The sequence below is a fragment of the Aplidium turbinatum genome, chromosome 4 (assembly GCF_918807975.1).
Source record: "Aplidium turbinatum chromosome 4, kaAplTurb1.1, whole genome shotgun sequence".
NCBI classification, from domain to species: Eukaryota; Metazoa; Chordata; class Ascidiacea; order Aplousobranchia; family Polyclinidae; genus Aplidium; species Aplidium turbinatum.
The window spans coordinates 24,723,970-24,745,884 of record NC_137475.1 but is presented as its reverse complement, the minus strand read 5'-3'; the positions used below and the strand labels follow the sequence as shown (position 1 = coordinate 24,745,884).

The 21,915-nt window shown below is 37.4% G+C and overlaps 1 protein-coding gene across 2 annotated transcripts in view; it reads left to right on the top strand.

Moving 5' to 3' along the window:
- The window catches only part of LOC145768192 (parafibromin-like), a 40,084-nt gene that overhangs the window by 8,025 nt on the left and 10,144 nt on the right, over window positions 1-21,915 (top strand). Inside the window, exons 2-6 of one of the 2 annotated variants that reach the window (XM_082579671.1) lie at window positions 7,953-8,128; window positions 8,246-8,421; window positions 8,894-9,059; window positions 19,003-19,289; window positions 21,053-21,190. In XM_082579671.1, the coding sequence (XP_082435797.1) occupies window positions 7,953-8,128; window positions 8,246-8,421; window positions 8,894-9,059; window positions 19,003-19,289; window positions 21,053-21,190 (943 nt within the window). Of the gene's footprint in view, window positions 1-7,952; window positions 8,129-8,245; window positions 8,422-8,890; window positions 9,060-19,002; window positions 19,290-21,052; window positions 21,191-21,915 lie in introns of both variants that reach the window. The other variant, XM_082579670.1, reaches the window with a different exon arrangement.

Genomic DNA, 21,915 nt, shown 5'->3' with positions numbered 1-21,915 from the left:
ACGAGCTCTCAGACATCCTAGTGCTTACATTTGAGGCGCTATCCTCAGGATGTATGTCAGCATCCAACCTATCTGAGAACTCACTTTCTTTTTGTTCGAAGTTATTTTTTAACGAGTTAAATTCGGGATCTACCCTATCACGAAGTTCTGCCAAGATTGCAGAGTTAAAGATTTTAGTCAAAAGAGCATGGAAATGCCGTAATTCCTCTTCTAAAGTAGATAACTTAGATCGAAAAATTAACAGTTCCTGCTTATCACTCAAAGAACCTAGGGCCACAGAAAGTTTCCCAATTTGAGTCAAAATATCCCGTCTAAGATGCCGGGCCTCTCGAACTGACTTAGCCTCATCGTTAATGGGTCCCTCCCCAGAATGGCCTGCCCGACCGCAAAGAACATCATCAGGCTTAAACTCAGTCGAGTCGACGGCGGTCGAGTCCCTGTCACCACCGAGTGTAGACATATTAAATGTTAGGGCTAAATTTAACAATTAAAAAAATTAAGTTACACAAACACACAAAATTAAGTTATAAAAAACTTAACTGCAAAGACCGTAAAAATACAAAAAAGAATTTAAATGCACGATACCGTAGCTGTACGAGTATGAAGTCCTAAAGTCCACAAAACTTGCTTGGATTCTTCGACTTGAATCTTCAAGCACAGATGGATTGCCTTTAATCTTCTTTCTTGCCGATAAATGTCAAAGTTATTTTTCTTCTGTACCAAACTGAGAAGAAATGTCTTTACTGTTTAGCTTAAAGTTCTTCAGTTGCCTACCGAGAAGAAATGTCTTTAATTTTCTTTGCTTCTTTAGACTACCAACCAATAAGATCTTCTTTTATTATTTCTTTGCTTCTAAGTGCTTCTTAGCCTACCAACTACAAACTTCGTCTTTTATTTTTTTGCTTCTAAGTGCTTCTGTGCCAAACACTAGACAGAGAATCGTCTTTTATTTTTTTTTATGCTTCTAGTGCTTCTTGGCCTACCAGCTAACAAGAACTCGTCTTTTATTTTTTATGGTCACAGCGGTAAACCATTATCTCTTCTTGGGAAAATTTTAACATAAAGTTCCCTAATCCGTTCGTCTGTATATAATGACCGAAGAAACACACACTTGAACTTCTTTTCAAACAGTGTATTCCTGTAAAATTAGCCCGAGGCTACCGAAAACGAGGGGGTGCAACGCCTACACCACTTAAACTGTCACTACACAACAGATTACTTGGATAAAAGACGGAACCTTTGTCCAGCTAGCAAGCACTAAGCCAACAGTTAAATGTGCGGCCAACTTTCAAACAATCATTTTACGAATGACCAGAATAGATATCAATATCTCAAATTCACGTAGAAAGTAACTGTGACGCAATAAATGAAAGACAATTATGAAGTCATTTCAACAGGTGTTTAAAGCTAATGTAATATTTCCTGTTTAAACAGGCCCAAACAAGTCCTAACAAGTTTGACACAAGTCTATGAACGATGGTGCAATTTTGGCACATTTTCTAGCAACTTCCATGACGTAATATTCAGTAGACTTGAACGGTTTTATATGATGTTTGATTTGTACAGAGATTGGCCGTAACAGGCGGTGCCCCCCGTGAATTTAGCTCGGGGTGGCTGCCCCCCGCAAATTATTTTAAAAAATCCTAAATCAAATGTTTCTAGCTTCAGATTTGCGTTAGTTTGACCTTCATTGCGGATCGATGTCAATTAAAAGATCTACTTGTTGCAACAAGATCGCTGCTCCTAAGATAACAAAAGAAACAGAAGTACGGTAGCTGATAAATGCCAGCATGGTGCCGTTGAAGCATAGTAACAATGATTGAAAAACGTTTTTCTTGATTCTTCTGCTTTATTTTTTCTTGGGAGTTTCAATAACAAGGTGCGGTTTGCTGTTTGCTCAGTTTAGTATCTACGCGTATTAAGAGCTAAAGTTCAAAGTGACCAGCATATAATTCGAAGTAGCCTACAGGCCTCGAAATTCGTTTTTGTTGACGGCGGACAAACGTGTCCGGTCTGAGCAGGTATCTCGGCGGACAAATTAAGTCTCACGGCTGACACACCAGTTTTAGCCGTCGATCGTCATGCTTAATCACTTTATTTTGATAATAATTCTTCGCCATTTCAGAACTATAACTACGGTTTTAGAAGGCTTTTTAAAAACTCAGTAAAGTCACTTTGAAAGGCTTTCATCAGACCAACGACTTGCGCTTGACTAGTCAAAGCGCCGTGTAGCAGGTCAATCAGGTCAATACGTTACATAACTGATTAACTTCCACCGAACAAGGTCGTGTGGCTTATTGCGTCACAATGCTCTGGACAGCAGCGGAAAATTTCTACACTAACGCTACTATTTTCTGCTGTTCAAAGTTTCACAGGCTTTTTTCTTTAAGTTTATTTTTGCGTGTCATATGAGCAAAAGTGAACTTTCCTTTGGTCTTTTCTTTCTTACTGTAATACCAAAACTTAACAAATTTTGTTGCATCTTGCTGTAATAGCCTACTCGTATATAATCTAATTTAGTAGCCAACCTTGCCATATCATTATTACTCGGAGATCAAAGCTAGACATTGTGACGTAAAACATGAACTAAATTGCGCGTGATTAGTGTAGAACAGGGGTCACCAAACTACGGCCCGCGAACTGATTTCATCCGGCCCGCTACGTGCTGCGGAAATAACAGCTGCACTACAACTGTTAAGGACTGATGTTGCTGTTGAGCTACACGCAACTTGCTTGTCCTGCTAAGTGCTAAATAATGATTTTTCCATATTGTTTCTTATGACATCACAAACGTTCAAAACACCAATGTTTGATCAGTGCGATATCTCTGTTTAGGCAAATCATACCTGCCAGACTAGGCATCATAAGCAGAAGGATTTGGACAATTTAAGTCAATGGAGATTCTAAATAGTTGTATAGCTTTTCGCAATTTGCATCCAGCCCGCAGCTGTAATCTCGCAGCAATCCGGCCCTCAGAGAAAAAAGTTTGGTGACCCTTGGTGTAGAAGTACCTGTACTCCTATCGATTCTTAGCGAAGAATTCACCTTTGTTACGCTGATTCAATGTCATCAATCGTTGAAGCAATGTAAAAATCGAAAGTTTTCCTTCTTGAATGGAAGCTAAGGGATACAGTACAGACGAAATCGGTTAATCAAATCACCTATTTGCCAGACGTTTTGATACGATTATACGATTGATTCGTTTAAACAATTTACTAAAAAAAGGTTTACTGTGAATGGGCGTAATTGTTGAGAAGATGTCTGTGCTGACTAGGCTGCAACGCACATTACAACTGATACTTCCTACAACTGTTTACAATTCTGGTTGAACTTTAAAGAGTTTCCTAGTTCTGTGTTACATACCACTACGGTCCCAGCTAGCAAAACTGGTCCTTTTTACATTGATTTATTGTCTGCAGACGTTGAAACAATGTAAAAAAGATCAGCTTTGCTGACTGGAAGAGCATGTACGATCAAAGCATTTTTCTGCAAACTGCAGCAATCGGACTGCAAATCGGCAATCTTTCATATCACCGATCTATGTGACGTCACAACGTGAACTTCGACGTTGAAGTTTTTGATTCAAGCGGGCTATTTTTAGCTCTGTACCAGCTGTGTAGTTTTGAGTATGGAACGTGGCCTACGAAAATTGTGGTATGGTAGAAAAACACGGCTCACACTCATTGTTTGTTTTGGAATCGCAAAAGTTTTTTTGTCAAGTCTTTTGCGCTGTCTGGTAAAATAATTAATTTGCAATGTTCTTCAACTGCACAAATGAAATTACGCACTGCATTTCACAACAGTAGGCTACTTTGTTTCAGCAATTTAAAAAAAATTCTCCAAAGTTTTCTGGTTTAAACTTTTAGACATGCTTTCCAACACTTCTCTCTCAAGCCGAAATAATTTGTCCATGTACTTTCCTTGGAAGACCAGTCGCCGACAGATGACATCAAAAGCATTTAAACTTCTTTATTGGGAAGTGTGATTATTCCTTTTGTGTGCTCTTCTGTTTTAATGAAGCCCAGCTGTGCGAAAATTGGTTCTTTGTAGTGCGATGTCTAGCACATAAGATTATGGCCTGGGATTACAAACACTTGCCTTTGTTTTGATCGCATGCCTCTGCTTCATTTCGCCTTTGAACATTGCAGACAATTATGCGATGCAAAAAAGTGACATTCTCTTTTCGCTAACGGGTACGATTAAACGAATGAAGTAGGCAAACTAGAAGCAAATCCTGATGCTTTTATCCGACTTATTCTTTTAAGCGGTGTACGCTTAACCGATGTTTTTACTTAACATTAGATTGAATTTGGTTTGGGATTTCAGGTTTTGATTCAAATAAACGATTGATACGTTTAAGCCAGGGGTGACGAACCTTTTTGCGTTCGCGAGCCACTTTGTCAATTACACATGAGATATCGGGCAGCACAACGTTTTAATTGTAACCAACTATGAAATGTTTTAGAAGCGACTCAAGATATTATTTATGAAAAATCGTCCTCGTTGTGTGAGCGTCTGGGGCCGAGGGTCTATCCTTTCACCACCCCGGATTCACGATGTTCCCGGACTACACTGTAAGGCTACTAGAGAGCAGCCAGTCTTTGGTTTCATCATCCATGATACGCAGACCTTCCACTCCGTTAGGTGGCTTGAAGATGGAGCAGTCATTGATGATGTGGTCTGCGGTCTGTTCCTCGGCACCACATTCACAGGAGGAGGAAGAGGCCATTCCCCATTGGTGCATGGTTGAGCGGAAAAGCCTGACGCCCGTACGAAGACGGTTGAGGCGCACTCATGCCTGTCTTGGTAGTGCTAGACCGATGGGGTGTGTTTCGGCGTCGGGGATGAAAAAATAGAGTCTGGTGGCGTTGACTTCCATTCAGAACACCTTTTATGGTCCGCCCAAGCAGCCGCAGAGATGTCTTGTACATCAGCTTCGTTGATAAGAAGTTGAGTGGCTGGCACGAATGGGTGTCTTGATTTCAGTCAACGGGGGTGCTCGTTTGGGAGAGCAGAGATTTTGTGGTGGAGAAGGTGGTTAGGCTCCAGTGCCCGTCAACCGAGGGCTTTTTTGCGACGAAGCTCAGCGGGTTGGATGCCAGCGAGAATGGGGAGATTGTCCAATGGTGTGGGACGCAGGCATCCGGTCACTGTGCGCAGGACGCTGTTTATGGTTTTAGCAGAGTACTGTGCACCTGTTTGGTGCCGCAGTGCTCACTGCCATAATATCGACACTGCCATGATAAGTAACAAACGGCAAATGAAAGTAATAAAACCCACACAGTTGAAATTATCTTACGCAGAATCGAAACATACAACAGTAAAAAGAAAAACTTATGAACTTGAGCAAAAAGGATAGAGCAACAGCACTTGCACTGAAGACAGTTTAATTTTCTAAGTTTAATTTTCCAGTTTAAGCGTTTGCTTTCATATGAGTATGATTTCTTCTTTTTTTGGCTCTATCGTTTTTGCTCAAGTTGACGAAATGTTTCGACCAAATTGCTCCGAAACAATAAATCAGTTAATGAAATTTCTTTTTCAAACAACAAACAAAAGCCCATGCGAATCATACAGCTGAAGCTATCTAATGCAGCATTGAAGCATAAAATATTAAAAAATCACATTGAAGCACTGAATTTTTTTGCTTAGTGGGATTTTTAGAAAGTATTTTGCTTGACTAAGCGTTCAATATTAGGTCGAACAAACGTTACATGGCAACTCTCAACTGCACACTAAGATTTTCATCTGTCAGCCTCGACCAGTAGCAAAGGAAAGGTGCACCAGTGAAGGCATAAAACAGCTTTGAGATGTATTTTGTCTTTAATGCATGAGGAGCAATTGTCAGTTGTTTTGCGGGCCGCACAAAATTCTTTGACGGGCCGCATGCGGCCCGCGGCCGCAGGTTCGTCACCTCTGGTTTAAGCAGTATCTATACTATTAACCGATTTTGCCTGTATTCACATTTTCTAGATGCGCGCTAGAATGCGCTGGAAATTATATTATCTGAACAATTGTTCATGCTATGCAATGACGATTTGTATCGCTAGTTCCTGTGTTATTTCTCGGCAGACAAATATGATCGATCTACATGGTACTTCCCGTGGACAGCCGGAAATCACATGCTGTGACGGCGGACAAGTCCGATGTTCACCATGAATTTCGAGGCCTGAGCCTACATTATAAAGCTTGGCGATATACAATGGCATATAGACGCAAAAAAACATCAATGCTGACAAACAAACATCAGCATTTTGAATGTAAACAATCAGTCGGCTAGAAAGTTTGCCCCCCCCCGGCGATTTTCAAAACCTGGCGCCTGTGGTCAGACATAAATACAAACTTGCAAACACGTTGACAACTAAAAGTAGCCTACTTCGGTTATTTTATCTATAAAGAAACCCGTTGTGTCGAATAGCACGAAACGTGTGTTGCGAAATGTTTAATGGCAGGCGTTAGAACTTCGATCAAAGCATTTTCCCGCAGTGTTCAAAATGTTCTCCTTTTGATAAAAATAGCAGCTTTTTTCATCTGTATTTCTGAACATCTGGTCGGAAACCAGGCTGTTTTCTACATGTGAAAAACTTTCACAGCAAGTATCCAACAGTCATTTTACCAGAGCAATATTGTTATTTTGGCTCAAACAACGAAATACAAACTGGCATAGACGTTGACAACTCAACATAGCCTAGGTTATTTCAATATTTCATCTATAAAAAAAAACCGTTCTGTCGAATAGCACGAAACGTTTGTTGCGAAATGTTTGATGCCCGGCGTTGGAACTTCAATCAAAGCATTTTCCCACAGTGTTCAAAATGGCAGCGCTGACGCCTTGGGAGTTTCTTGTGTGAAGCGTTGCTTTTAGACCTTGCTTTGAAGTACCTGGCACAAGAAAGTTTACATAAGTCAGCACTTTTATGATTGCATCACGTCATGCCCCCCCGATTGTTCGTCGACCTGACGACGTTCAGTCCTCTCTCAGTTTTTTTTTTTCCTTTTTATTTTCCTTTTTTTGTTTTTTATCTGAAAGACACGGCGTTTGTCGAATAGTGATGGCGCGTGTCGAGTGACCTCGTCACCGAAAAAGGCAAAAATTGCAGCCCTGACTGTACAGTGTACATATAGCCATTAGCCACTTTCTTGAAAAACATGTCTGCAAAATCTTGTTTTCTCTGCATTGCCAATGACTTTATCAGCCATAGTTTAGCAGTTTACTCTGTAGTATAGTTCTACATTTTTTTCAAATGAATTTCAAAACAGCATGCCCACTTACAATAATGGCAGTAACTTCTGGACTGCTATCGTGGAGTTGCAGTCCAAAAATTAATGCCAGACCAGCAGTAACAAGGGCTTCTAGATGCATCCGCAAATGGTACAAAAGCGCAACTTTGGAAACCAAGTTTATATAATTATGTTGTTGCTCTGAAGCTAATGCATAATTTGCCAGATAAGATTAATCAATGCTCAAAAGTGTCACTGACTTTTTATAGGTTAAAAATTTAATTATTTTTTCAAAAAAAAATTAATGAAATATTTGGAAACCTGAACCGCTACACTGGCAGTCAGAGTTTGTGTACTGATGTAATAAAGATTGTATTTAACATAATTGAAGAGTTGTATTTTAATTGAAGAGTTGGTTGGTGGTACAAACTTGAAAATCTACTTGTATTTTAATTGACACGTTAATTATAATCTCTATTATAAGCTAACTCCTTTTAAAAAAACAGATGCCGCTGTGAAATTTTAGAGAACTTCTATCAAAAGCTAAACAATTGTATTTAAAATTCCCAGCGCATTAATTATGAAGCACTGTTTGACAACTGGTTTACTTTTTGCTGAGACTATTCTATTCGGTCATTTGTCCAAAATTTCCAAAAAGTCTCCTTATTGGGATATCTTCGAATCAGGTTCTCCAAAACAGCCCATTTGGTGATTTTGTATCATTAATTTTGTAGGTCTGGCAAAGATGGAAGTGCAAAGGAATATTATACATTGGAGTCGATCTACTTTTTAATCAAGAATGTGAAATTATCTCATCCACTGTATGTTAGACATGCAGCTGCTGAAGACATTCCTGTTGTTCGGCGTCCCGATAGAAAAGATTTGTTAGCATATTTGAATGGGGAAATTGGTGAGTATCTTACTTATGAATAAATTATGTTATCTTTTCTTGAACCTTAGTGTTTTATTAATGTCGCATACATGTTCTCATTGTTCTTATTCACTAAATGCCATCTATACTTTTCAGCAACTTCTAACAGCATTGATAAAAGTGCTCCCCTGGACATCACATTACAGCGTCCAAGTAAGGTTAAGCGGCTGCCTGTCGGCCAAGGCTCAGGGGCCGCTGACGATTCATACTCAACAGAACCTGCAAGCAAACGATCAAGACTCGAAGATACTCAGAAAATGCAACGAAACAGGGTAATGTGACATAAGTTTTAATTTTTTGTTTAAAGTTAAAATGTTCTAATGAATACACACAACAGAGTGTTGTTTATATTTAACCCTGTAGCGGCTCTAGCGCCCTATGTTGCATGCATGCAATAAAATGTTTTATAAATTACATGACTTAAGAAGAGTATATTGAATATTTGTGAAAAAAATAAAACAAAAAATACTTTCAATTGACCCTCTATAATACAATGTTGCATATTTGCAACAAATTTTACCACTACAAATTCTGTGTTAGTTGTACCACCCTTTTAAAAAAAAAAACAATTCAGAAATTTTGAGTTTTTTTTCGGCGATGCAGGGTTTTAGAATACTCAAGATAATTCTCTTATCTCTTGTTTGTTTCACTTATCTTTGTAGATAAAAGGACAATTTGATTTCAGAAGAATAGCTCTAGAAAAATGAATAGGCTACTGAAGTGAATTCATTTATATTGCAGCAGCGGTTGGTTGAACGACTGGAAGCCAAGTTTGAAGATAAATTAGTAGCAACGGATCAGATCAAGTCAATTTCTCAAGCCATTTCAGTTGAAAAAATTGCAGCAATGAAAGCAAAGTACATGGCTAGAAAAAGACAAACAATTCAAGAAATAGATGATCCTGGAACAGGTATAAATTTTATGTTTAAAAATTAGCCTACTTGCATAAATTAATTTGCAGTAGTTCTTACAATGAAGCATATACTTAAGATATTGAGTGGTTGTATTATTGGGGTTGCAAGCAATTGGGAAGTGTTGCAAATTTTATTGTAACATACAATTACAAAAAAAAACAGAATTTAAGTAGAGTAGGGGTCCACATCTTTCAGGTGCAGACAGTTAGGTGCCTGCCAAATAGGTGCGCTCTGTGGTCGGTGCTATCCAAATGAGTAACCTAGCTGTTGCAAACTAACAAAATATCATCAATGCAAGCTGAGTATGGTATATTAATCTTATACAGGGGTCACCAACCTTTTTTGCATGCGGGTCACTTTAGCACTAAGGAGAGCTGTGACGGGCCGCACTAATACAATTTTAGGAAGGTTGACTCTTACGCTAGAAAAGAACGCATTTCGTATCCAGCTTTACATGTTGTTACTATTTATCTTAATACCGTAGCAACAAAATTAGTCGAACAACACTACTGCCAGGCCGAACAACACTACTCCTTTAACAACACTTTTGACTTCTAACACTTGTTTTGCGCACTTATAGCGAGGTGAGCGGTTTCATCAGAATATTCATCGCCAAGCAAGATTGGTATCTTCGCTTCACAAAAGATATCTTGCAATTAACAGTTTCAGTAAACATGGAAATGTTCAGTGTTGTACGTTGACGCCGTCAATTTGACGGCGTCATTTTACGGTGTCAACTTTTTGTTGACACTGAGGCTAGCGCCGTCAGTTTATTTTTTAGTTGACGGAAGTGATAGCGCCGTCAATTATTTTGCCGATTTTAAGCGTCACGCACTATGCGTCATTTTTTGTTTTCATGGAAAATTTCGTTTCACAATGAGAATTTCACAATGTATTCCGGCTTAGCGTGACATCCGAATTACTGGTTTTCACTTTGGTTGGAATGGCTACCTGGAATACAAGCGGAAGAATTTCGTCAAATGGGGATCACTCATATCGTGACCACTGACCAGTATAGAGAACGAGGGATCAGAGAGAGTTGAAGCGAAAAAACGATGAAGGACATCGCGGAGGTTGAAGATACTTTATTTCAAGAGCTCTATGCCCCTGAAAAAAGCAATGTTGGTGCAGTGGACCTCGCTAAAATATTTATGTAAGCTAAACCAGGTGTTCCCAACCTGACGGCCATGGCCTCCCAGTGGGCCATGAGCCTTCTTCAAGGAGGCCATGGACAAATTTGAACAATAATAATTTTTTTAATTTATCATCTCTAAGTCCACTCCAGCACTATATAACAAAAGAAATCAATTAAAATTTAATAAAAATGCTAGTATCGGTTACTGTGTAAACAAGTTTTTTTAATTAAAATGACGTTTCTTAATTTTTTCAATAGGTTGAAAAAAATAAAGGGGCCAATGATTTTTCAAAATTTTCAAAAGGGGCCACGGTTTAAAAAAGGTTGGGAACCCCTGTGCTAAACCATCACAGCACGCTTAGAACCCTATTCGAGTAATCGAAATACAACACACCAATAGTCCAATACCATCCAGCGTGACTGTGGAATGCATGTTTTCACTTGGAAAGGACATTATGCGTCCCAAACGCAGCAGATTGTCAGACAAACGTTTTAAAATGCTTGTGTTTCTACAAGAAAATAACTAATAGGCTAAGCAGCCACTTACAATACAGTCTCAAAACATTACACCTGCTCTTTATGTATACATAGTTATTGCAAGCCTAAACTTGGTTGAAATACTTCCGTTTTGTGAGACACTGGCTAAAATAGCTCTAGAAATTAGCACTTACGTTAACGCCGTCAATTTCTTTAAGAGCTTACGCAGTACTTTACGCCGTGAAGTTTTTAGGCAATTCGCGCTGATGCCGTCAATTTATTTCATTGACGCGTACAACACTGGAAATGTTTGACACATCGCAATACAGGCAACAAATAGTGACCTGCAAACATGTCAGTGAAAAATAGGCTCCAATAACAGGAAGAAACAAACCAGGCACCATGAAACAAACGCTTGCGGAAATCACCTAAAAAACGTTTCTATCGTAATTCATGAACAGTATTCCCTCTAAAAAACCAATGAATTGGTTTTTCATCCTTTTTGTAAGAGTCTCTAAAACCGTCTTTCTTTGATTATTATTAGACAACTGTCACTTGCGGTGCTTATCAGCATGGCAAGAATTGTTGATTAACAACATTTTGCAGTACAAAGCTAAATATTTTCGCATTACAACCAGAAAAAGCCTTTAAATTTATATAGGCTATAATGTTTTGCCAATTTATTATAAATTGAGTTGGCACACCGACCTATTTTGCCAACAAAAACTTGCATAAACAGAACACTGCTCATGAAACACAATAACGGTGAAACGCACAATAGTGTTTACTGTTTACATGACATTTACAAACTTAAAATAAGCAACCTTATGCCCATAGACAATGTCGAAAATCGAAAACAGACGTTTTAATCAACCACTGGGACAGTGTGGTTGGACATCGCATTGGAATAACTTTAAACGACCCCCACCTAGAACTACAATCTAATTGGTCTGTCGGTGGAATCGTATGCAAAGCGAAAATATGCTTCCCGGAAAATATTTTTTGCCTTCATGCTCTTTAACTCCTCAAGAAAAGTATTTTTAGTTATACTTGTACGCTGATACTTTCCGTGGGCCGCACATAACAGCGTGGCGGTCTGCCATTTGGTGACCCTTAATCTTATACATTGTAACTTGCTGGTTGTAATTAGAAAATGGCCTTTTTTAAATTTGTTTTGTTTCGAAAAGCATTTCAAAGGGTTCCCGCTTGATAAAATTCTGCATACAGGCCACTGTCTTCAGTCGGAATGGCCCATTTCGGCTGGTTCGATTCGGCTTGTCCGATTCGGCTAGTCCAATTCGGCTAGTCCAATTCGGCCAGTCCGATTCGGCCAGTCCGATTAGGCTAGTTCCCTATTCGGCTACAGTTTTGAATTGTATTTTGTATTTTATTCCACAATATCGTTTCTTTTGCATTCCGACAAATAAAAATAAATTGAAATGAAATTTCAAGCAAAATGTTTGAACTATTAAATTGAAATGTTTGCTCACATAAAATCGACATGTATCCTACGTCACCGTCTGTATGCAAACCAAAACTAAAATCGGAAATTTCTACTGCACAGTTTGAATTTTTACATTAAAAATGATAACAGAGAGATGTATGTCCGATTCTTCTGTATTTAGAGAATTTTGTATTTTATTCCACAATATTGTTTCTTCTGCCTTCTTGCATTTTATCCAGTGTTTACCTTTGAGTGCCTTCCCAGACGGCAAAATCCGTCATTTTTACATTGATTCAATGTCTGCAGACGTTGAATCAATGTAAAAATGACAAATTTTGTTGTCTGGGTTTGTTCGAAATAAGTGTTTTACATCAAAACAACATTTTTCATGATTAACAATAGAGGCTAATGAGATAAAGTCTTAACGAAAACGTGTCAACGCAAAAAAGACAGTTGCCAAATAGCGTTTGACATAAAAAATGAAGTTAAAACCTAAGTGGCAGTTTAAAATAAACCTGGGTTTCGGCGTTACATGACCTGGAATTTTAGTTTTGGTCTCAATATCATCATGATTCGGAGTAAGATCTTTAGATGATTCACAAGGCTAATTGTTCTGTGGAGTGAGCATTCTATTGCTCTGGTTTTCTTTGGTAAAGTTATGAATATGGAACGTACCATATCACTAGGGATGTTTCCGGTGTCATAAATATGATTTAATATCTCAGTGGTTAGGTCTAAACCCCACTCATCTAAAGCTTCGATAATTTCAACTATAAAAGAATTGATATTGTAGAATAAAATACAAAATTCTCTAAACAAACAGAAGGCGTTGTTGGATTTAGAATTTTGTAATAGTTGAGGATTCTAATACAGTAGAATTCGCCTATAACGGCACCTCTAGGGGATTTGCAAAAACTGACGTTATAGCCGAATTGACGTTATAGACGAACTACCGCAAACTATTCCACAACTGTCTTTGGATTATACACCTCTTTCTTTAATCAAATCAGGGTTACTGTGTACCACCAAACTGACAAAAGGCACGCAGAAAATACAGTAAACAAAGAAATTGTTTAAAAAAAATAACCTACAGCGAAAGGTAGCCTACAGGAAATTTGCGCAATACAGCTCGTTACATACAGTAGTAGAAAAGTTCATTGTTTATTAGCAAAAAAGGCATTGATCTTGAGCTGTTTCGGTTTTGACACGGATTTGACACAGCTGTGGAGCTGCTTTTTACACGTGATAGTTTTTCACGCGGGAAAAAAAAGTTAATTAGTTTATACAGTACTGCACGTACATTGTACAACTGTTGCTTTGAGTTGTTTAAAGGTCAGCTGTAGAGCTGCTTTTTACACGTGATAGTTTTTCACGTGGAAAAAAAGTTAATTCAGTTATTAAAGTCCCTGCTGAGAACGACGTAGCGAAATAAAGGGAAGACATTTTGCAAGCAGCAGCGCTAACTGGACTAAAAGACTGACCGTTCGTGGTGAAGGTGATGGCTTAAAGTGACGTTATAAATGAACAAAAGACGTCTGGGGACCAATAAAGGGTGCTGTTACATGCGAATTGACATTATAGGCGATGTTGTTGTAGCCGAACTACAATGTATGTAAAAGATAGGAATTCTGCCGGGACCGAGCAAAATGTGACGTAATAGGCGAATTGACGTTATAAGCGAAGCAGTTATATATAGGCGAATTCTACTGTATATTCTAAGTTTGCATTCAGACGGCGACGCAGGATACATGTCAATTTTATCTGAGCAAACATTAATAGTTCAAAAATAAATTTAATTCACTTTTTAGTTTTAAGATCACAGTGGTTAGGTCTTAACCTAGGGACGGCAACATACGGCCCGCGGGCCGGATCCGGCCCGCGGCGGGATTTTGAGCGGCCCGCAGACAGTTTCCGGTCTTTACACAATGTGGCCCGCGGCCACACTCTGCCGCAATCCTCCACGACTTGCTTACTATATACGTCAAATAATAGTGACTGTTGGTTATTTTTTAGGTTTTTGATTATTTGTTTTCGGTTTTTAGTCAAGTGACAAGCATGTTATGTTCTGTCATAAACGTGCCCTTCCGTCCTTTTGCTTTGTCTCTTGTAAGAATCTCCTTCAGTGTCAAGCCGGAAAAATAGACCAGTGAAGTTTGGCGAATTAGTGTAATAATTAAACGGAGAACGTATACAAATAATAGTGATTGTTGGTTAATCTTTAGTTCTTTGTGTTTTTAGTTACTTTGTTTTCAGTTAGAATTAGATTTTGAATTTACAATAAATATTTTCCTATGGATTTTGCCAAGAAACGTAAAGTTGAAAAGGAGTGTCGCGAATTTAACAAATATGCTCAAGCGCTTTTTCACACAAGTCGGCAAGAAAGCAGTAGGCTACCGTATGTTTGCTTTGCAATGAAGGTGACAACTTTGATCGACCACAGATGTCTCATTGACTTCAGCAGCTATTGAAGTATAGGCTACATTACGTTAATTGTTAATAAATTCATTAAAGACCGTTTTTGGTCTTTATGCTTTAAACTTAAAGTTCACATTACATTAAATAGGATTCTTTCCTTGTCTAGGTAGATAAATACGCGTTTAATGTAGCAATTCATGAGTCCGGCCCACCAAGTACTTCATTTTCCCATATCAGGCCCGCCGACTGGAGAAGTTGCCCGCCCCTGTCTTAACCCCACTTATTTAAAGCTTCGATAATTTCAACTATAAAAGAAACGATATTGTGGAATAAAATACAACGTTCTCTAAATAAACAGAAGGCGTCGTTGGATTTGGAATTTTGTAATAGTTGAGGATTCTAATATATTCTAAGTTTGCATACAGACGGTGACATAGTATACATGTCGATTTTATGTGAGCAAACATTTCAATTTAATAGTTCAAACATTTTGCTCGAAATTTCATTTCAATTTATTTTTCTTTGTCGGAATGCAAAAGAAACGATATTGTGGAATAAAATACAAAATACATATCAAAACTTAACCGAATAGGGCAATAGCCGAATCGGACTGGCCGAATTGGACTAGCCGAATCGGACTAGCCGAATAGTAGCAGACCCGTCTGCAGTATGCATCCAATGAAATAGACGTAACTGGAAGTAGCACCTAAATAACCTGGCACCGCACCTGAATATTCTGACATTGCAGTGTGCGCACCTATTTGGCAAGCACCTAACTGTCTGCACTTAAAACATTATGATTTTGCCACCTTTTCCTTTTGTTTTTACTGTTACTGCATATTATTTCCACAATAACAATATCGTTTCTTCTGCATTCTGACAAAGAAAAATAAATTGAATTGAAATTTAGCAAAAAATAAAAAGCGAATTAAAATTGTTTTTAACTATTAAATTAAAATATTTGCTCACATAAAATTAACGAAATGGCTCGTTTCGGAGAAATCCCAATTCGGAGACAGCCTTTTTCAAAGATACCCCATTCGGTGATTTCTTAAATCAAGCGACGGCTTCTGTTTATTTAGAGAATTTTTAGCCAGGTCATTTGGGTAGACGTTTTTGAGGTAGATGTAAATGGGTTGATATCTTACGAGTATAGACTATAGCGATACCAAGTAACTTTAGTTGAGACATTTTCGCTGAGACTTCGTTTGATTAACCACTAATTGTTAATCGTGAAACGCCATTTGACAACTGTTCTACTTTTTTGCTCAAGCTTTGTTTGATTAAACTCTGTTATAAGCTAATTCCTTTCAATAAACATATGCCGCTGTGAGATTTTAGAAGTCTCCGAATTGGGATTTCTCCGAATCGGCCTCTCCCAATCGGTTTTTCCGAATAGTAGCAGACCGTAATATTACCATGTGTCCTGCGTCACAGATTTTAACTGCTTTTTTTTCGCTGATACTTTTTTGATTAACCTCTAGGCCTAGGGCCTAGCCCTAGGCTATTGTTTATCATGAAACGTTGCCATTAGACAATTGTTTTTTTGCTTTTTTTTCTTGCTGAGACTTCATTTGATTAACCTATATTATAAGCTAATTTCTTTGAATACACAGATGCCACTGAGGGATTTTAGATATCTCAGAAAAAGGCTGTCTCTAAATTGGGATATATCCAAATCGCGTCTCAGAATAGTCATAGACCTATCGATAAAAGTAGCATGCCACCTCTACTCAGCCTGAAGTAGCGGGCGCTACTTTTCCCGCTACTTTTATCTTAAACTGACACAGGGAGCACTTTGTGACATCAAAATGACCTTTGAGGATGAGTGATATCATTCGTTCAAACTGCCATTTCAACGTTGTTATAGAAGTTTATTGTTAGCTTACTACACAAAGTACACATCTTTCAAAAACATGAGCATTTGAAAATGCGAGTTGATGAGTCCTGCCCGCTTCAGCTTCAGCACGTCTTTACCAACGGATAAAAGTCTCTTTACCTCAGCACTGGAAGTCATGGGAGCATTGGGGCATATTTCAAAATTGTGTGACAGAGTAAGAAAAAATAAAATTGTAACGCAGTTAAGTTTGAGTAGGTTCAAATGTTAGGGTTATGTCTCTACAGCAAATATTTAATCTTACTTTGTTTTTATCATTACAGACAAACTTTTTCTCAATTTCTGAAATCTCCACCTGCTTACAAGCAAATTTTCATTAAAATTTCACTTAGAATGGTACAGGGTGTAAATGACTTTTGTTTTATTCTATTCTTCTAATTTCAATGTATCTAGAGAAGTCATATATATGAAACATTATAAAAAAAATTAGCTCTGTGTTTGATACATAGTTTAAAAAATAGGTATGCAAGTTTGGTAAGCCACACATGTCTGTCCGTTACCAAAAAAACTCAAAATAGTTTTTTTTACAAACAACTATATGTTTTTTTAACTTCTAACATATATTGACTATCTCACATTTGGCAGCACATATCAACCCTATACAATTATCTTTCCTCCAATTTAAATCACTAGATTTATGGAAGTTAATTGATATTGTATCTATCCGTTACCATATTTTTGATGAATTTGTGTAGATTGTAAATAAGGCTTTAAACACCAAAACTGTCAAAGATGACTGGGTATGTAGTCAGAAAGGGAAGGTGGCAACTAGCCCTAGCACATTAGGCCCCCCCCTTTATAGATTGAAAAAAAAATTATTTGTACGTTTTTTATAAAAAAAATTCCCATTATAATTGTGATTCGTTAATGAAGACCATGTTTTGAGTCAGGAAAATATCAAAGATGTTTGTTCTAACAATTGTTGGTTACTCGCTGCAAATGTCATTGACAAGTTTTGATTGCAAGTGAAGAGAGAGTAACTGTCAAATGTTATTCCAAAGCCAAGTCCAAGATCAACAATTCAACATGGGGATGGCCAAAGGATGAGGACTTCCATGATTTACCCATAAGTGATGTTGTGCAGGCTATAGCCACTCCACACCTTATTCCTGGAGGAGAGAGAAATGTTTCCTTTTACATACCAGAACTTCATCACATTTGGTGATACTATGACTCAAATTGTGAGAACTAACTTGAAAAAGTCGTAAATTTCCATGAATTAAAGATATTCAAGAATATATATCCAATAAATAAATGGCTTTTATCTTCCACTAGTGAAAAGTGACCGCTATGATGATGCAAATATTGATAAGAATATAAAAATGTAGTAAGGAATGAAAGAACAAGGGTAGAAAAACACTTCAGCAGGGCTGGAAAAAGCAGGGACCTAGCTAGCACCACTATTAGGAAATGCATGACAACAAATTCGGAAATGTATGTAATTTATGTATATAATTGTAATGGTAGCCTATGAATATTAAAACAATTTTTTTGTAAAAAAAAACAAACTTTTTTCAACCAAAATTTTCCGAAATTGCAAACCATAATTTTTCCTATTCGGAAATAAACATTTTTTCCATCACCTTGGTTCAGTGTAGCAAAAAACTTCAGAAATGAGATAGTGTCTGTCCGTTACTTTTTTTAATGTCTGTCCGTTACTTTATATCAAGGTTTTAAACTAATTGTTGCGCAAACACTGCATCAGGAATTAGCAAAAAATACTACTTTTAAGATGAGGGTAGATCTCAAATTAAAAAAAACATTGATCTATTGGGTTTAGGAGCTGAATTTAGATAGAAAGTGCATGTGAAGGCTGACTAGTGTTTTTTTCCCAATTCTATCTGTCTGTCTGTTACTTTATTTCAATAGTCCGTAAAATTGGTAATACTGAAACTAGACCCAAAATTTTTTCCTACACAAACCATCATACCTAGTAGTTCTAACACGCTGAATATTGCGGAGCTGGGGCTTTTGTGGTCTTCAAATTTAAAGATTTTCGCATCAATGTCTGTCTGTTATCAAATTTTATTTTTGAAATATCACCATTGTATTGAATGAAGGGACATTTTAAATTGGCACTGCTCAAGGACTTGCCTCTGCTTGAAAAAAGGTCTTTACAATTGACTTCTTTCCACGCGGACGTTTCACGCGATGGCACCAACACACCTAATAAGTCATCCTCATAGTTGTGACTGGTGTTGGTGTCACTTTTTCAGTAATAATGTGGCTTGTTTTTTTGATGTATTGATTCCATAAAAAATCTCCAAATACGATTAATTTTTTTTTTCACTTTTAAATTGGAAAGAAGCAGGAGTGCAACTCAAAGAAATGTAGCCCACTACCACTACCGCTACATTGAAAAAAAAGTAACACCGCTATTCCAACAAAAATGTAGTCCCTCTACCAAAAAAGTAGCTAGCCTACTACTCTCCTCTAATAGGCAGCAAAGGTTGTTATGTGTGCATTTTTAACAAACATTTATAAAATCACATACTTCCAGTTTATCTACAAATTTTTATTAAGAAATTAATCTGCTCCCATAAGAAACTGACAGTTTATGGGTGTGTTTAGAATCTGCAAAGGCTGATGGTGTTGATTATTCGGAGACAGACGACGCTGTCGACGACAGTGACAACACTTTCAATATGACTTCTGAGATCATATCGCGGGAACGAAACTGGCGAACAAGACTCACCGTGTTACAGAGTGCTGGCAAGAATTTTGGGAAAAATGTCTTCTTGTTACTGTCATCTATAAAAGCAAAGGAAGAAGGGAAAACCTCGACTTCAGAAAAAGAATCCGTGGCGATTAGTCATGCTGCTCCGCCGTCATCGTCAGTGGAGAGGACAAGCTCAACAGTAAGTTGCTGCTGCAACTTTCATTTTATAACAAAGTCTTATTTTCAGCTGTAGAGTGCTTAAAAGTTGATCAGTTTTATATCTGACAACCCATACATGCTGAAATTTGATTCAACATAAAATTAATTAAAGTTGGTCACTGAAATGTACAGGGCCGTGTGAGCACCATCTTGGGCAACAATTTGGACAAATATAATCTTGTTTTGATCACTTTTAGACCTTTTTGGCACAATTTTCTTCTGTCAAAATAAACGGTTTGTATGTAATCATAGATCGCTTTGTTTGTAACCAAGTTCATGAAATTGGATTTGGATAGAAGGTTTGGTTTAAAATTTAGGTTAGCTTACCATTTCAAAAAAATTTCGTTCACGACTACAGAAAGATTTCAATAATTTATTTCATGAAAATTTGTACACCATATTAATTATATGTTGTATAGCCTAGTGCAGGCTAGAATTTCATCTAGAGGTCTATCTGAGGTGTCCCACCTTTACCTATAGTGTTTTAACAGCACATTTCGCTTTAAAGCCTATCTCCATTAACACTGAAATTTATCAATTCTTCAATTGTTAATTAACTTGGCTATTCAAGTGAGCAGCATTTTCTCTGAAATATTACATTAGGCTTGAATATCCGGATAGTGGTTAGCCGTTTAACAGACACAGTTTTAGTATTTGTTATCCGGATATAATGTGGTCGGTTAACCGAATAGTATAAAAGTAACGTTGCTAACACGTTTTTACACCTTGTTAGCGAATTTATTTATCTTTGTCTGTGACAATTATGACTTTTTGGGACTCACAAAGAAACACAAACGACTGAAATTAATATTTTTGTTAATAATGCATATATTCAAAAATGAGGACTGTAAAGGGATTCAGGCGAAAAGTTTTTGGAGTGTACACTTTGATTTGACTGAAGCTTAGGAATATTGAAACGAAATTCAAGCATTTTGAAAGGGAAAACTCTGTATCTTTGGGCTACATATTATGATCAAGAAATGGCAATTAGGCAAAAATGTGAAAATACAAATTCTTGTAAAGTTGGATCCTCACTAACAAAACTCCTCTCCTGTTTACACGATTTCACAATCGATCCGTTACTCTTGAGATATGGCGGAGTGGTTAAGAATGGCATACTGAACAGTGAACACCGTAGTGCAATCTCGATGGAGGTTCGATTCCCACTCAAGTCAAGGACTTCCACAACTCCTATCAGGTTGGAAGTACGATTCTCGCTCGACAACACGGATATGCAGTATGCACCACTGATATTTTCTAACAAGGGTGAAACTCAAATATGGCAACTTCCTTTTCCATTCGATCGAGACCTTAATGAGTTTACAAAACCCCATACCTCCATAATTCAGATATAAATTCAATATATATGATATTGTTTATTTTATTTGTTTTCAAAGGCATTTTGACTTTACAAGGTATTTGAATAGAGCTTTTCAGTGTCAGCTCAAGACAAAAGTAGCGCATAGAATTAGCAGGTGTGCATGCTACTTTTCATCCGAGATTGTAGAGATTAGTGAGAGTGTTGCTTTTATGGCATATTGTAACAATAACGTGCTATGTTCAAAGTAGTGTTTATGTCTTATACAGAAAGTCGGCACAAACTTTGTTCCTTGATCGTTTATTGTATATTATGTAGCCTACGGTATGTTGTTTGGCTATGCAAAGAGAGTGGTCATTTACTTAGTAGAGTAATGGTTTTTATTACTAAAATGAATCACTGCCTTAATTATAAGTGTTTTATAGGTTTCCAGAAAGCCTCAAACTCAGGCCGCGGGCTACAGTAGATACGACCAAGAGAGGTTCAAGGGTAAAGAAGAGACACTTGGCTTTCGAATAGACACAATGGGTTCTTATCATGACATGAGTTTAAAATCCGTAATGGTAAGTTAATCAATTCACTACGATTGCTTAAAATGCTGTCTTGCATCGCTGTAATGAAATTCGGTGTCCCTTATGATTGTTATTTTGGTTCATTAAACATTGTGTTGGATTTTTCCAGCCCCAGCCGAGAGCGGCAGACTAGCTCATGTACAAGCTCATGTACACTCCCCAGCCCACCTGAAACCTTAACTAATTTAAAGATATTAACAACAATTATGCCTGTTGGTATTTTTGATTCTTATAATTATAAGGTGATTTGAAATCATGTCATTTCACTTTTTGTGAAGCGCTACCTGTCATGAGAATTACCTGATTTCTTTATTTTCACTTGTTGACATGAATGTTGGATTGTTGGTATATTATATATCTTAATTTCATGTTGGTATGTTGATTTCAAATGGTTGCGTTATTCCTATGGCAAATATGTTTCGTGAGAAAGAGATAATTTTAATCGTGTAGTGTTGGAGAGCCACGAAAAGCAGATTAAAGTCAATCTTGCATAATTGAATGAGAAAAGAAAGCTAATCTTCTCTTCACCTTGTAACTCGTTAATGGCAATTGACCTCCAATCTCAATTCTACTCAAAATCTCAAATTTTTGAAAGTACGTATTTAAAACAATATGTTGATTTCAGAAGATAAGTTATTTTCAATCTAAACTGGACATAGGTGTATGTATGAAAAAAATGCTGACCCATTTTTTATTCCCCAGTGGAGATTTTTCAT